Source organism: Aplysia californica, unplaced genomic scaffold, assembly GCF_000002075.1.
Source record: "Aplysia californica isolate F4 #8 unplaced genomic scaffold, AplCal3.0 scaffold02084, whole genome shotgun sequence".
Lineage (NCBI taxonomy): Eukaryota > Metazoa > Mollusca > Gastropoda > Aplysiida > Aplysiidae > Aplysia > Aplysia californica.
In genome coordinates, this window is record NW_004799354.1 from 2,603 (window position 1) to 19,398 (window position 16,796).

General features: G+C 38.5%; 2 protein-coding genes across 4 annotated transcripts; both read left to right on the forward strand.

The window, feature by feature from the left end:
- Positions 1-540: 540 nt before the first annotated feature.
- LOC106014061 lies at positions 541-3,461 on the forward strand. 3 transcript variants are annotated; one of them, XM_013091094.1, is made up of 4 exons: positions 541-1,025; positions 1,367-1,435; positions 1,795-1,863; positions 3,034-3,461. In XM_013091094.1, the coding sequence occupies exons 1-4, from the start codon at positions 1,013-1,015 to the stop codon at positions 3,114-3,116; spliced, it is 234 nt and encodes a 77-aa protein (XP_012946548.1). In that variant the 5' UTR covers positions 541-1,012; the 3' UTR covers positions 3,117-3,461. The 3 variants fall into 3 exon arrangements, with proteins under 3 accessions (XP_012946548.1, XP_012946545.1, XP_012946546.1); XM_013091091.1 differs by having other exon boundaries at positions 3,038-3,461; XM_013091092.1 differs by having other exon boundaries at positions 3,047-3,461.
- Positions 3,462-4,919: 1,458 nt separating this feature from the next.
- Positions 4,920-8,100, forward strand: LOC118479088. The gene is made up of 4 exons (XM_035973732.1): positions 4,920-5,404; positions 5,746-5,814; positions 6,176-6,244; positions 7,677-8,100. Exons 1-4 carry the CDS (start codon positions 5,392-5,394, stop codon positions 7,850-7,852), a joined length of 327 nt encoding a protein of 108 aa, XP_035829625.1. The 5' UTR covers positions 4,920-5,391; the 3' UTR covers positions 7,853-8,100.
- The last annotated feature ends 8,696 nt before the right edge of the window (positions 8,101-16,796 follow it).

Sequence of the window (16,796 nt, forward strand, 5' to 3'; positions counted from 1 at the left end):
AAAAACTCGTGGCAGAGACAGCACCTCGTAAGCATTCCACATTCTTGAGCATTTCTTACCTCCATTATGACCTTGTATTTTTCCACATGCATTGAAATTCATGGAGACAGCTTTTAATTGTGCACCTAGAGTGAAACTTAAAGCATAGAAACTAAGGTGTCAAAACGTCTTTTTTGTGGAGGTACAGTAATTCTCTCCGGTTTTCTATCTTCTCTTAGAGTACATCCTGTTTGAAGAGATGTATTCTGGAAGAGCGTCGAGTCATGTAGGACCATACAAGAGAAAAGGTGAGAATTGCTAGGTTACTTGTCTTCTTTGCTTCCCAAGCATACTGATTGAAAAGGAAAGGAACAGTAGGGCCATGCATGCTTTTACACTTTACTGAGATTGTATTCAGATATTCTCCATTCTTATTTTAGGTATTTAAGATGTTGCACACTTTACTGAAATTGTAGTCAGATATTCTCCACTCTTATTTCTGGTATTTAAGATGTTGCAAAAGAATGGTAGGATTCTCTTCAAATGAAGAAATAATTACTTGATTGACTGCTTATCCCATCCATTTGAAATTCAAAAGTGGCCAGCAATTTTTAAAGAGCCATGCTACAGTGGAAAGAACAGGAAGTAGTTTTTACTGGCAGAAAAAGCACCTAATATTACCAAGCTGCTGCCAAGAATCTGGCCTAGGAGTAAAGTTTCTGAAGGGAGAGATATTCTTATTACGAAGCTTAGCATGCTGCAGTCAATGATGAAATAGAATAGGGTATTTATATACGACAGATACAGCACCTAAGAATAATAAGCTGCTGCCTACAGAACCCTAAAAAAGATGAAGATTGATTGAATCTCTATAGGCCAGGGCTTAGCCATTTTTAGAAACAGCAGCTAAGACCAGTATCGTGATGCCTATGTATGAATTCTTCTTCCGAGCGAGGATGTTCAGCACTCCTTCCCTCCCACCACCATCCTGGCAAAGGACCGACACTGGAGTACCCAAAGAGAGGCGTCTCTAATGGACCAGACAGGTTCGTTTTTGATTTAATGTCCAAAAGGGAAGTAAAGGTTGGATGGGAAGTCGGTGTTATAATTAGAAACGTTTCAAAAGACTGACGGTCATGCAGGAAATGCATCCCGCTGCTATTGTAAATGAAAAAGTAACACACATTCTGACATCCGTAAGCATTCCACATTCTTGAGCATTTCTTACCTCCATTATGACCTTGTATTTTTCCACATGCATTGAAATTCATGGAGACAGCTTTTAATTGTGCACCTAGAGTGAAACTTAAAGCATAGAAACTAAGGTGTCAAAACGTCTTTTTTGTGGAGGTACAGTAATTCTCTCCGGTTTTCTATCTTCTCTTAGAGTACATCCTGTTTGAAGAGATGTATTCTGGAAGAGCGTCGAGTCATGTAGGACCATACAAGAGAAAAGGTGAGAATTGCTAGGTTACTTGTCTTCTTTGCTTCCCAAGCATACTGATTGAAAAGGAAAGGTACCTGAAAACTTGGGGCAACTGCTTTTGTGCGAGAAATAAAGGACACAAATATTCAGAAATCTGTCCCCATTCCATTTTCTTTTGCTTGTCGTTCTTACGAAGGGATCTGTTTTCTTGAGCTCATCCTACCCACCCTATGACCTTATAGTTTTCAACAAGCATTTTGCTCCCATTGGAAACCTAGCTTTTGATTGAAATCAAAATTGAGCGAATGGCGGGGAAAGCATAAAAATCAAGCTGTGAAGACGTTCTGTTCAGGGAAGTTCTTTAGTTTTCTTCTTTTCTGTTTTCTCAGAATACATCTTGTGTCAAGAGATTTGCTGTGGAAGAGAATCGAGTCCTGTAGGACCAGCGGAGAGAAAAGGTGAGAAATTTGGAATCTTGTTTGTTTTCTTTATCTTTAAAATTGACTGAAGTTATTGGAAAGATATAATGAGTGTCAGAAGACCAAGTAGTAGGCTAAATGGCAGAGACAGCACCTAAGATTAGCAAGCTGCTGCCAATAACTAGTGGGTTTTTTTTACATTTATAAGCATTCTGGTAAAACCATGTGGCAGGATCAGCACCTAAGATTAGCAAGCTGCTGCCTATAACTAGTGATGTTTGATATATTTATAAGCATTCTGGTAAAAACTCGTGGCAGAGACAGCACCTAAGATTAGCAAGCTGCTGCCAATAACTAGTGATGTTTGATATATTTATAAGCATTCTGGTAAAAACTCGTGGCAGGATCAGCACCTAAATTCAGCAAGCTGCTGCCTATAAAACCACAGTAGACGAATCTTGGCTTCTGACTTAATATATATGAAAAAAACCCGGACATGCAATTATCCTTGCAAATTCTTAATTGAATCTGTCGATGACAATGCACCATATGTATTTCCAACGATTGTTGGTTTCATTTCCCTTTGTGTTGTTCAACTTTTTTTCCTTTTGCTGTTCGAGCTGCCCATGTAAGTAGGGCCATGCATGCTTTTACACTTTACTGAGATTGTATTCAGATATTCTCCACTCTTATTTTAGGTATTTAAGATGTTGCACACTTTACTGAAATTGTAGTCAGATATTCTCCACTCTTATTTCTGGTATTTAAGATGTTGCAAAAGAATGGTAGGATTCTCTTCAAATGAAGAAATAATTACTTGATTGATTGCTTATCCCATCCATTTGAAATTCAAAAGTGGCCAGCAATTTTTAAAAATCCATGCTAAAGTGGAAAGAACAGGAAGTAGTTTTTACTGGCAGAAAAAGCACCTAATATTACCAAGCTGCTGCCAAGAATCTGGCCTAGGAGTAAAGTTTCTGAAGGGAGAGATATTCTTATTACGAAGCTTAGCATGCTGCAGTCAATGATGAAATAGAATAGGGTATTTATATACGACAGATACAGCACCTAAGAATAATAAGCTGCTGCCTACAGAACCCTAAAAAAGATGAAGATTGATTGAATCTCTATAGGCCAGGGCTTAGCCATTTTTAGAAACAGCAGCTAAGACCAGTATCGTGATGCCTATGTATGAATTCTTCTTCCGAGCGAGGATGTTCAGCACTCCTTCCCTCCCACCACCATCCTGGCAAAGGACCGACACTGGAGTACCCAAAGAGAGGCGTCTCTAATGGACCAGACAGGTTCGTTTTTGATTTAATGTCCAAAAGGGAAGTAAAGGTTGGATGGGAAGTCGGTGTTATAATTAGAAACGTTTCAAAAGACTGACGGTCATGCAGGAAATGCATCCCGCTGCTATTGTAAATGAAAAAGTAACACACATTCTGACATCCGTAAGCATTCCACATTCTTGAGCATTTCTTACCTCCATTATGACCTTGTATTTTTCCACATGCATTGAAATTCATGGAGACAGCTTTTAATTGTGCACCTAGAGTGAAACTTAAAGCATAGAAACTAAGGTGTCAAAACGTCTTTTTTGTGGAGGTACAGTAATTCTCTCCGGTTTTCTATCTTCTCTTAGAGTACATCCTGTTTGAAGAGATGTATTCTGGAAGAGCGTCGAGTCATGTAGGACCATACAAGAGAAAAGGTGAGAATTGCTAGGTTACTTGTCTTCTTTGCTTCCCAAGCATACTGATTGAAAAGGAAAGGAACATGAAAACTTGGGGAAACTATGCTTTTGTGCGAGAAATAAAGGACACGAACATTCAGAAATCTGTCCCCATTCCATTTTCTTTAGCTTGTCGTTCTTACGAAGGGATCGGTTTTCTTGAGCTCATCCTACCCACCCTATGACCTTATAGTTTTCAACAAGCATTGTGCTCCCATTGGAAACCTAGCTTTTGATTGAAATCAAAATTGAGCGAATGGCGGGGAAAGCATAAAAATCAAGCTGTGAAGACGTTCTGTTCAGGGAAGTTCTTTAGTTTTCTTCTTTTCTGTTTTCTCAGAATACATCTTGTGTCAAGAGATTTGCTGTGGAAGAGAATCGAGTCCTGTAGGACCAGCGGAGAGAAAAGGTGAGAAATTTGGAATCTTGTTTGTTTTCTTTATCTTTAAAATTGACTGAAGTTATTGGAAAGATACAATGAGAGTCAGAAGACCAAGTAGTAGGCTAAATGGCAGAGACAGCACCTAAGATTAGCAAGCTGCTGCCAATAACTAGTGGGTTTTTTTACATTTATAAGCATTCTGGTAAAACCATGTGGCAGGATCAGCACCTAAGATTAGCAAGCTGCTGCCTATAACTAGTGATGTTTGATATATTTACAAGCATGCTGGTAAAAACTCGTGGCAGAGACAGCACCTAAGATTAGCAAGCTGCTGCCAATAACTAGTGATGTTTGATATATTTACAAGCATGCTGGTAAAAACTCGTGGCAGAGACAGCACCTAAGATTAGCAAGCTGCTGCCAATAACTAGTGATGTTTGATATATTTATAAGCATTCTGGTAAAAACTCGTGGCAGAGACAGCACCTAAGATTAGCAAGCTGCTGCCAATAACTAGTGATGTTTGATATATTTATAAGCATTCTGGTAAAACCATGTGGCAGGATCAGCACCTAAATTCAGCAAGCTGCTGCCTATAAAACCACAGTAGACGAATCTTGGCTTCTGACTTAATATATATGAAAAAAAAACGGACAGGCAATTATCCTTGCAAATTCTTAATTGAATCTGTCGATGACAATGCACCATGTGTATTCCCAACGATTGTTGGTTTCATTTCCCTTTGTGTTGTTCAACTTTTTTTCCTTTTGCTGTTCGAACTGCCCATGTAAGTAGGGCCATGCATGCTTTTACACTTTACTGAGATTGTATTCAGATATTCTCCATTCTTATTTTAGGTATTTAAGATGTTGCACACTTTACTGAAATTGTAGTCAGATATTCTCCACTCTTATTTCTGGTATTTAAGATGTTGCAAAAGAATGGTAGGATTCTCTTCAAATGAAGAAATAATTACTTGATTGACTGCTTATCCCATCCATTTGAAATTCAAAAGTGGCCAGCAATTTTTAAAGAGCCATGCTACAGTGGAAAGAACAGGAAGTAGTTTTTACTGGCAGAAAAAGCACCTAATATTACCAAGCTGCTGCCAAGAATCTGGCCTAGGAGTAAAGTTTCTGAAGGGAGAGATATTCTTATTACGAAGCTTAGCATGCTGCAGTCAATGATGAAATAGAATAGGGTATTTATATACGACAGATACAGCACCTAAGAATAATAAGCTGCTGCCTACAGAACCCTAAAAAAGATGAAGATTGATTGAATCTCTATAGGCCAGGGCTTAGCCATTTTTAGAAACAGCAGCTAAGACCAGTATCGTGATGCCTATGTATGAATTCTTCTTCCGAGCGAGGATGTTCAGCACTCCTTCCCTCCCACCACCATCCTGGCAAAGGACCGACACTGGAGTACCCAAAGAGAGGCGTCTCTAATGGACCAGACAGGTTCGTTTTTGATTTAATGTCCAAAAGGGAAGTAAAGGTTGGATGGGAAGTCGGTGTTATAATTAGAAACGTTTCAAAAGACTGACGGTCATGCAGGAAATGCATCCCGCTGCTATTGTAAATGAAAAAGTAACACACATTCTGACATCCGTAAGCATTCCACATTCTTGAGCATTTCTTACCTCCATTATGACCTTGTATTTTTCCACATGCATTGAAATTCATGGAGACAGCTTTTAATTGTGCACCTAGAGTGAAACTTAAAGCATAGAAACTAAGGTGTCAAAACGTCTTTTTTGTGGAGGTACAGTAATTCTCTCCGGTTTTCTATCTTCTCTTAGAGTACATCCTGTTTGAAGAGATGTATTCTGGAAGAGCGTCGAGTCATGTAGGACCATACAAGAGAAAAGGTGAGAATTGCTAGGTTACTTGTCTTCTTTGCTTCCCAAGCATACTGATTGAAAAGGAAAGGAACATGAAAACTTGGGGAAACTATGCTTTTGTGCGAGAAATAAAGGACACGAACATTCAGAAATCTGTCCCCATTCCATTTTCTTTAGCTTGTCGTTCTTACGAAGGGATCGGTTTTCTTGAGCTCATCCTACCCACCCTATGACCTTATAGTTTTCAACAAGCATTGTGCTCCCATTGGAAACCTAGCTTTTGATTGAAATCAAAATTGAGCGAATGGCGGGGAAAGCATAAAAATCAAGCTGTGAAGACGTTCTGTTCAGGGAAGTTCTTTAGTTTTCTTCTTTTCTGTTTTCTCAGAATACATCTTGTGTCAAGAGATTTGCTGTGGAAGAGAATCGAGTCCTGTAGGACCAGCGGAGAGAAAAGGTGAGAAATTTGGAATCTTGTTTGTTTTCTTTATCTTTAAAATTGACTGAAGTTATTGGAAAGATACAATGAGAGTCAGAAGACCAAGTAGTAGGCTAAATGGCAGAGACAGCACCTAAGATTAGCAAGCTGCTGCCAATAACTAGTGGGTTTTTTTACATTTATAAGCATTCTGGTAAAACCATGTGGCAGGATCAGCACCTAAGATTAGCAAGCTGCTGCCTATAACTAGTGATGTTTGATATATTTACAAGCATGCTGGTAAAAACTCGTGGCAGAGACAGCACCTAAGATTAGCAAGCTGCTGCCAATAACTAGTGATGTTTGATATATTTACAAGCATGCTGGTAAAAACTCGTGGCAGAGACAGCACCTAAGATTAGCAAGCTGCTGCCAATAACTAGTGGGTTTTTTTACATTTATAAGCATTCTGGTAAAACCATGTGGCAGGATCAGCACCTAAGATTAGCAAGCTGCTGCCTATAACTAGTGATGTTTGATATATTTACAAGCATGCTGGTAAAAACTCGTGGCAGAGACAGCACCTAAGATTAGCAAGCTGCTGCCAATAACTAGTGATGTTTGATATATTTATAAGCATTCTGGTAAAACCATGTGGCAGGATCAGCACCTAAATTCAGCAAGCTGCTGCCTATAAAACCACAGTAGACGAATCTTGGCTTCTGACTTAATATATATGAAGAAAAAAACGGACATGCAATTATCCTTGCAAATTCTTAATTGAATCTGTCGATGACAATGCACCATATGTATTTCCAACGATTGTTGGTTTCATTTCCCTTTGTGTTGTTCAACTTTTTTTCCTTTTGCTGTTCGAACTGCCCATGTAAGTAGGGCCATGCATGCTTTTACACTTTACTGAGATTGTATTCAGATATTCTCCATTCTTATTTTAGGTATTTAAGATGTTGCACACTTTACTGAAATTGTAGTCAGATATTCTCCACTCTTATTTCTGGTATTTAAGATGTTGCAAAAGAATGGTAGGATTCTCTTCAAATGAAGAAATAATTACTTGATTGACTGCTTATCCCATCCATTTGAAATTCAAAAGTGGCCAGCAATTTTTAAAGAGCCATGCTACAGTGGAAAGAACAGGAAGTAGTTTTTACTGGCAGAAAAAGCACCTAATATTACCAAGCTGCTGCCAAGAATCTGGCCTAGGAGTAAAGTTTCTGAAGGGAGAGATATTCTTATTACGAAGCTTAGCATGCTGCAGTCAATGATGAAATAGAATAGGGTATTTATATACGACAGATACAGCACCTAAGAATAATAAGCTGCTGCCTACAGAACCCTAAAAAAGATGAAGATTGATTGAATCTCTATAGGCCAGGGCTTAGCCATTTTTAGAAACAGCAGCTAAGACCAGTATCGTGATGCCTATGTATGAATTCTTCTTCCGAGCGAGGATGTTCAGCACTCCTTCCCTCCCACCACCATCCTGGCAAAGGACCGACACTGGAGTACCCAAAGAGAGGCGTCTCTAATGGACCAGACAGGTTCGTTTTTGATTTAATGTCCAAAAGGGAAGTAAAGGTTGGATGGGAAGTCGGTGTTATAATTAGAAACGTTTCAAAAGACTGACGGTCATGCAGGAAATGCATCCCGCTGCTATTGTAAATGAAAAAGTAACACACATTCTGACATCCGTAAGCATTCCACATTCTTGAGCATTTCTTACCTCCATTATGACCTTGTATTTTTCCACATGCATTGAAATTCATGGAGACAGCTTTTAATTGTGCACCTAGAGTGAAACTTAAAGCATAGAAACTAAGGTGTCAAAACGTCTTTTTTGTGGAGGTACAGTAATTCTCTCCGGTTTTCTATCTTCTCTTAGAGTACATCCTGTTTGAAGAGATGTATTCTGGAAGAGCGTCGAGTCATGTAGGACCATACAAGAGAAAAGGTGAGAATTGCTAGGTTACTTGTCTTCTTTGCTTCCCAAGCATACTGATTGAAAAGGAAAGGAACATGAAAACTTGGGGAAACTATGCTTTTGTGCGAGAAATAAAGGACACGAACATTCAGAAATCTGTCCCCATTCCATTTTCTTTAGCTTGTCGTTCTTACGAAGGGATCGGTTTTCTTGAGCTCATCCTACCCACCCTATGACCTTATAGTTTTCAACAAGCATTGTGCTCCCATTGGAAACCTAGCTTTTGATTGAAATCAAAATTGAGCGAATGGCGGGGAAAGCATAAAAATCAAGCTGTGAAGACGTTCTGTTCAGGGAAGTTCTTTAGTTTTCTTCTTTTCTGTTTTCTCAGAATACATCTTGTGTCAAGAGATTTGCTGTGGAAGAGAATCGAGTCCTGTAGGACCAGCGGAGAGAAAAGGTGAGAAATTTGGAATCTTGTTTGTTTTCTTTATCTTTAAAATTGACTGAAGTTATTGGAAAGATACAATGAGAGTCAGAAGACCAAGTAGTAGGCTAAATGGCAGAGACAGCACCTAAGATTAGCAAGCTGCTGCCAATAACTAGTGGGTTTTTTTACATTTATAAGCATTCTGGTAAAACCATGTGGCAGGATCAGCACCTAAGATTAGCAAGCTGCTGCCTATAACTAGTGATGTTTGATATATTTACAAGCATGCTGGTAAAAACTCGTGGCAGAGACAGCACCTAAGATTAGCAAGCTGCTGCCAATAACTAGTGATGTTTGATATATTTATAAGCATTCTGGTAAAAACTCGTGGCAGAGACAGCACCTAAGATTAGCAAGCTGCTGCCAATAACTAGTGATGTTTGATATATTTATAAGCATTCTGGTAAAACCATGTGGCAGGATCAGCACCTAAATTCAGCAAGCTGCTGCCAATAAAACCACAGTAGACAAATCTTGGCTTCTGACTTAATATATATGAAAAAAAACGGACATGCAATTATCCTTGCAAATTCTTAATTGAATCTGTCGATGACAATGCACCATGTGTATTTCCAACGATTGTTGGTTTCATTTCCCTTTGTGTTGTTCAACTTTTTTTCCTTTTGCTGTTCGAGCTGCCCATGTAAGTAGGGCCATGCATGCTTTTACACTTTACTGAGATTGTATTCAGATATTCTCCATTCTTATTTTAGGTATTTAAGATGTTGCACACTTTACTGAGATTGTATTCAGATATTCTCCATTCTTATTTTAGGTATTTAAGATGTTGCACACTTTACTGAAATTGTAGTCAGATATTCTCCACTCTTATTTCTGGTATTTAAGATGTTGCAAAAGAATGGTAGGATTCTCTTCAAATGAAGAAATAATTACTTGATTGATTGCTTATCCCATCCATTTGAAATTCAAAAGTGGCCAGCAATTTTTAAAGAGCCATGCTACAGTGGAAAGAACAGGAAGTAGTTTTTACTGGCAGAAAAAGCACCTAATATTACCAAGCTGCTGCCAAGAATCTGGCCTAGGAGTAAAGTTTCTGAAGGGAGAGATATTCTTATTACGAAGCTTAGCATGCTGCAGTCAATGATGAAATAGAATAGGGTATTTATATACGACAGATACAGCACCTAAGAATAATAAGCTGCTGCCTACAGAACCCTAAAAAAGATGAAGATTGATTGAATCTTTATAGGCCAGGGCTTAGCCATTTTTAGAAACAGCAGCTAAGACCAGTATCGTGATGCCTATGTATGAATTCTTCTTCCGAGCGAGGATGTTCAGCACTCCTTCCCTCCCACCACCATCCTGGCAAACGACCGGCACTGGAGTACCCAAAGAGAGGCGTCTCTAATGGACCAGACAGGTTCGTTTTTTATTTAATGTCCAAGCTGTAAAGACTTTCTGTTTATGGAAGTTTTTAAGTTTTCTTGTTTTCTGTTTTCTCCGACTACATCTAGAAACGTGTCGTGCTTAAGTAGACATAGGCTAAGTTGTCTTTGCAACATATTGAATTATTCAAGTGATGAGTAGCGAGTTGTTCAAACGATGTTTAGTTTCATTTCCCTTTCTGTTATTTAACGTTTCTCTTTTTCCTTTACGAATTGCCCAGGGAAGTAAGCCTATTGTTGTTTCTTGAACTTCACTGGAATTTGTATTTAGATGTAAAGACTTCCTTTTTTTTGAGGAGGTGCAATAGATTTCTCCCATTTTCTATTTTCTCAGGGCACATCGTGTTTTCGAGACAATAATTGTGAAAGAGCGTCGTCGATTCATGAAGGACCAACCGAGAGAAATTGTTTGATCTGCAATATTGTTTGTCTTCTTTGCTTTGAAGTATATTGAAGTACATGTACATTTACACAGAAATTATACATAGGGGAATATTACACATTTATTTTAAAGATAAAAGAAACCTTTTGTGTGTCCTAGTCGCTGTGGTTGTTCTGTGTGTCAAAGTGGTTGTGTTCATTGTGGTCTTTGATGGATGTAGTGGTGTTTGTGTGTCGTGCGTGGCTCTAGTGGTGTTTGTCTGTCGTGCGTAGTTGTAGTGGTCATTATGGTTGAAGTTGTAGTGGTCATTATGGTTGAAGTTGTAGTGGTCATTATGGTTGCTAGTTGTAGTGGTCATCATGGTTGAAGTTGTCGTTGTCAAGTTTGTCATGGGCAAAGTTTTGGGATCATTATGGTTGTCTTGAATCAAGCCCTCATGGTTTTCACGCTTCAAAGTCGTCACGGATCTAAGTTGTTGTGGTCTTTGTATGTGGAGACCATCGTGGGTTGTAGTTGAAGTCGTCGGAGTCGTCGCTAGTTGAGCTTGTCGTTGTTGTCGCAGGTCGTCGTCATTGTGGGTGATGTGGGCGTTGTGGGTCGTGGATGATGTTGGGCGTCGAGGGTGATGTGGGCGTCGAGGGTCATGGGTGATGTGGGCGCTGTGGGTCGTGGGTGATGTGGGCGTCGAGGGTCATGGGTGATGTGGGCGTTGTCGGTCGTGGGTGGTGTGGGCGTTGTGGGTCGTGGGTGATATGGGCGTTGTGGGTCGTGGGTGATGTGTGGGCGTTGTTGGTTGTGGATGATGTGGGTTGTGAGTTGTGGTTGTCATGGATGTTTTGGATTGTATGGGTCAAGTGGTCACGTATGGAGGTCATCATGGGATGTAGTCGTCGTGGTCATTGTGATTTCTGTGGGTCACGTGTTCCAGGTCTTCGCAGGTGGAATTTGTTATCATAGGTCGAGGTTATCATGGTGAAGTTGTTGTGGTTATCATGGGTTGAAGTCGTCATGATCATTGTGACTTGAGGTTGTCATGGTCAGTTTTTGTGGGTCAAGGTTGTTGGGGTTGTCATGGCCGCCGTAGGTCGGAGGTCGTTGTGAGATAAAGGCTTCGTTGGTCAAAGTCATCGTGGTTTTTGTGGGTTGTTATAGTTGAAGTCTTTGTGGTGTTCGTGGATGGAAGTTGTGGTGGTCGTCATGGGTTGAGGTTGTCGTGGTTTGTGTTGGTCGAAGTTGTCGTGGTTTGAAGTCATTGTGGTTTGTGTGTGTCAAAGTTGTCGTGGTTTGAAGTCATTGTGGTTTGTGTGTGTCAAAGTTGTCGTGGTTTGAAGTCATTGTGGTTTGTGTGGGTAAAAAAAAAACAGGGCACTGCATGCACAGTGGCGACCAGCAATGGCATGGTTGTGAAAGTGTTCTGTATTGATAGTGTGTATTTATGTATGTGTATGTATTTATTTACGTACGTATGTATTTATAATTATGAATTTATGTATACTTATGTGTTTGCAACAGTAAATATAGCAAATTGATGTGAGGTCTTAGTGTGGATAACTGCAGGCACAAGGCGAGAGATGTATGATGTATTCGACTTCCTGAATCAAAATTAGTTTGGTTTCAAATGAGAGTCGTTGGGTCCGATCTTGGTTATATTTCTGTGTTCATTGAATGTGTGATATTATAAAACTGATTTTAATGAATGTTTGAAAAACAGGGTAATCTCTCTCCTTATGTTAAGGCGGAGTTCCACTGTACTATGTTGACAAATAAAAGGAAATGAATGCTTGTCGTTGTTTGTCGTTTTTATTTACATGTTGGTTGTTGTTTTGTTTTTTTTTAAATATTGTTTTTCCGCCCTCATCAACACAATTTAATGAAATCATTTAGGAGGCGGGCCTCCCACCCTGTCTGTCACTGTCGAGCCAACTTTGTTGTGGTCTGCTCCTTCCTTGTCAATACAAATGGTGAAATGGTGTAGGTTTAACGCCTCTATTATCAACACTATTAGGTTATTTAAGAGGCGGGACCTCCGAGTGTACCGTCCATCTCCGAAAGGACCGAGCCAAGTGGGAAGTTCGTGTAAAGTGCCTTTCCCAAGGACACAACGTCGGGCTGAGCTGAGGCTCGAACCCCCCAACTCGCAGTCTCACGATTACGAGTCCGGTGGCCTAACCACTAACCTACCACTCTTGGCAATAATCTATCGTCCATATTTCTTTTCCATCTTTTTGGTGTTTGTTTCTCTCTTGTAACACTTCTAGTCTTCGCCACTTTTATGACCTGTTTGTATTGCACGTGCGGAAAACACTCGAACAAAAAGGGTCAACCTGTTCTAAGGGGGATAATATATCCCAGCCGAAAGACCAAGATACTCGATAAACTTTTCAGCATGCTCAGGAATTGAACTCATGTCTTCTGTGTGCAAGAGAGAGGGGGAGTCATTCACTCACGCATTCTCGCTCTCTCTTATGCACTCTCTCTCTCTCTCTCTCTCTCTCTCTCTCTCTCTCTCTCTCTCTCTCTCTCTCTCATTCATTCTCACTTACACACTCGCTCTCACTCCCCCTCTCTCACTCACACACTCTCTGTAGATGGTTACCGGGTGCTCTGGTATGGTTTGCTTCTTCTTTCCTATGAAACATCTATCGTCAACCCTGATATTTTCTAGGTCATCCCCAGCATTTTCTAGATCATCCCCACTATTTTCTCGCTCGTTCCCAGTATTTTCTAGCTCATCCCCAGTATCTTATAGCTCAACTTAAAATTTTTTAGCTCATCCCCACAATTTTCTAGCTCAATCACAGTAGTTTTTAGCTAGCTCATCACCAATATTTCTCACCACTTCCCAATTTTTTTCTAGCCCATTCCTAATATTATCTAGTTCATTCCCAACATTCTCTAGCCAATCCACAATATTTTTATGACTTCCCCTATATTTTCTACATAATCACCCCAAAACTCCCCAGACTTTTCTATTTCAACCACAATACTTTATAGCTCATGCCCATTTTTTTAAAATAGATAATCTCTAATATTTTTCCAGCTCATCCCTAATATTTTCTAGCTCCTCCCCACTATTTTCTAGCTCGTCCCAAGTAATTTCTAACTCATCCCCAAAATTCATCAGACTTTTCTATCTCATCCCCGATATTTTTTCTTAAATCTCATCCACATTTTTTGGTAGCTTATCCCCAGTATTTTCTAGCTAATCCCTTATATTTTATAGCTAATCCCTTATATTTTATAGCTCATCGCTAATAATTTCTAGCACGTCCCCAATATTTTTAGCACATCCCCAGTATTATTTAGCTCCATCCCGAATATTTTCTAACTCAATCCTAATATTTTCTACCTGATCCCAGTATTTTCCAGGTAATCCCTAATATTTTCTAGCTCTTCCCACTTTTTTTTTGCAAATCATTAATATTTTTTAAACTCAACCCTAATTAGATGAGCTAAAAAATACTGGGGATGAGCTACAAAATATTGGGATGAGCTAGAAAATATTGATAAGATAGAAAATAATAGGAATAATAATAATATGGAGTATTTAGGATGAATTAGAAAATATTGGGGATCAGCGAGAAAATACTGTGGTTGAGCTAGAAAATGTTAGGGATAAATGAGAAAATAATAGGGATTATCTAAAAAATTAGGAATGAGCTAGAATAGAATACGAATGAGCTAGAAATAATTAGGGATGAGCTAGAAAATAGTAGGAATGAGCTATACAATAGTAGGAAATATTTGAGATGAGCTAGAAAATACTGCAGAAGTGCTAAAATGCACTGGGGATGAGCAAGAAAATATTTAGAACGAACTAGAAAATATTGGGCAAGTACTAGAAAATACTAGGGATGTGCTAGTAAATACTCGGAAAATGCTAAAAATTATTGAGGATGTGCTAGAAAATATTAAGAATGAGATAAAAAATACTGGGGATGAGCTACAAAATATTGGGGATGAGCTAGAATATAATATTGATAAGATAGAAAATAATGGGAATGAGCTAGAAAATAAGAGGGATCAGTGAGAAAATACTGGGGATGAGCTAGAGAATGTTAGGGATAAATAAGAAAATAATTAGGGTTAGCTATAAAAAATTAGGAATGACCTAGAATATAATAGGAATTAGCTAAAAATAATTAGGGATGAGCTAGAATATAATAGGAATAAGCTATAAAATAGTAGGGAATATTTGGGATGATCTAGAGAATATTAGGGATAAGCTAGAACAAACTGGGGATTTGCTGGAAAGAACTAGGGATGAGCTAGAAAATACCGGGGATTAGTTTAAAAAATATTAGGGATCAGATAGAAAATAGAAGGAACGAGCTACAAAATAGTAGGGAATGTTTAGAATGAGCTAGGACAATATTACAGATAAGATAAAAAATACTGGGGATATGCTGGAAAATATTAGGAATGAGCTGAAAACTACTGAGGATGAGCTAGAAAATATAATGGATGAACTAAAAAACAAAAGGGATGGCTAGAAAGTATTAGGGATGAGCTAGAAAATACTAAGAATTAGCTAGAAATTATTAGTGATGAGCTAAAAAATAGTAGGAATGAGCTGTAAATTAGTAGGGAATATACGGGATGAGCTAGAAAATATTAGGGATAAGCTAGAAAGTATTGTGGAAGTTCTAAAACTCACTGGGGATGAACAAGAAAATATTTAGAACGAGCTAGAAAATATTGGGCTAGTACTAGAAAATACTTGAGAAGTGCTAGTAAATACTCCGGAAATGCTTGAAAATACTGAGGATGTGCAATAAAATAAAATAATAGGGAATATTTAAGATGAGCTAGAAAATAATAGGGATCAGTGAGAAAATGCTGGGGATGAGCTAGAGAATATCAGGGATAAATAAGAAAATAATTGGAATTAGCTAGAAAAAATTAGGAATGAGCTAGAATATAATAGGAATGGGCTAAAAATAATTAGAGATGAGCTAGAATATAATACTGTCCCCGTAGAATTATGCAAATTTAGAAGACCAAATTATGCCCCAAAAAAATTTTTCAAAAATTATGCAAGTTACCGTAACGCCATTCGCGACATGTTTTGCTCTTTTTCAACACGAAGTTTCATGATTTTCATGTTTTATGTACAGAGAAAAATTGAAAACAACATATCAGTATCAATAATTTGTTTTGTATTTGGAAAAGAAAACAATACACATCAGTTTTTTAAAAAACAAAAAAAAACAACAACCAAAAATAATAATCTCTGTAACTTTCAGCTGTAGATCTAGATCTAGAGTCTATAGAGGAAAGAAAAATGTGTTTTTTTTAAAGTAAAAAAAAAGGACATCTGGACCTCTGATGTTGGCACATTACTAAAACCAGGGACACCTGTCAAACATGAAACATCAGCAGACATGAGAACAACAACTTTTGATGGATTGAAAAATTGAACATACTCAAGGAACAAATTAACAACCCATAGATCTTCTAACAAGGGAAATAACCAACTTTTCACTTAAATGAGAGTTATTACGGTGATTACGTCCCTTTAGTCAGATGGCGAGGCGTTAATTAATTGTTTTGTGAAAAAAAAAGGGGAAAAAAACGTTAAAAAACGTGGATAATCCAAAATTATGCAAATGATGCAGAGTTACGCGAAAAAATGAGGCTGCGCCGCGGCCGCACAATCGCATAATCCTACGGGGACTGATAATAGCAATAAGCTATAAAATAGTAGGGAATATTTGGGATGAGCTAGAACAAACTGGGGATTTGCTGGAAAGAACTAGGGATGAGCTAGAAAATACCGGGGATTAGTTAAAAAATATTAGGGATGAGCTGAAAACTACTGGAGACGATCTACAAAATATAATGGATGAGCTAAAAAAAACAACAACAATAGGGATGGGCTAGAAAGTATTAGGGGTGAGCTAGAAAATAAAAAAGGAATGAGCCATAAAAAATATTTGGATTAGCTAGAAAACGGTAGGGATGAGTTAAAAATTAGTGAGGAATATTAGGAATGAGCTATAAAATACTGGGGTTGAGCTAGAAAAAATTACCGATGAGCTAAAATATCTTAGGGATGAGCAAAATGTATTAGGGATGAGCCAGAAAATAATAGGAATGAGCTGGAAATTATTGATGATGAGCTAAATATAATAAGAATGAGCTATAAAATAGTAGGGAATATTTGGGATGAGCTACAAAATATTGGGGATAAGCTAGAAAGTATTTAGGAAGTACTAAAGGTACAGTGGATGAGCTAGAAAATATTTAAAACAAGTAAGAAAATGCTGGGCATGTACTGTGGCGTCGGTGGCCTAGTGGTTAGGCTCTCGGACTCGCAACCCTAAGGTCGTGGGTTCGAATCCCGTCAAGGGCCCGACGTTGTGTCCTTG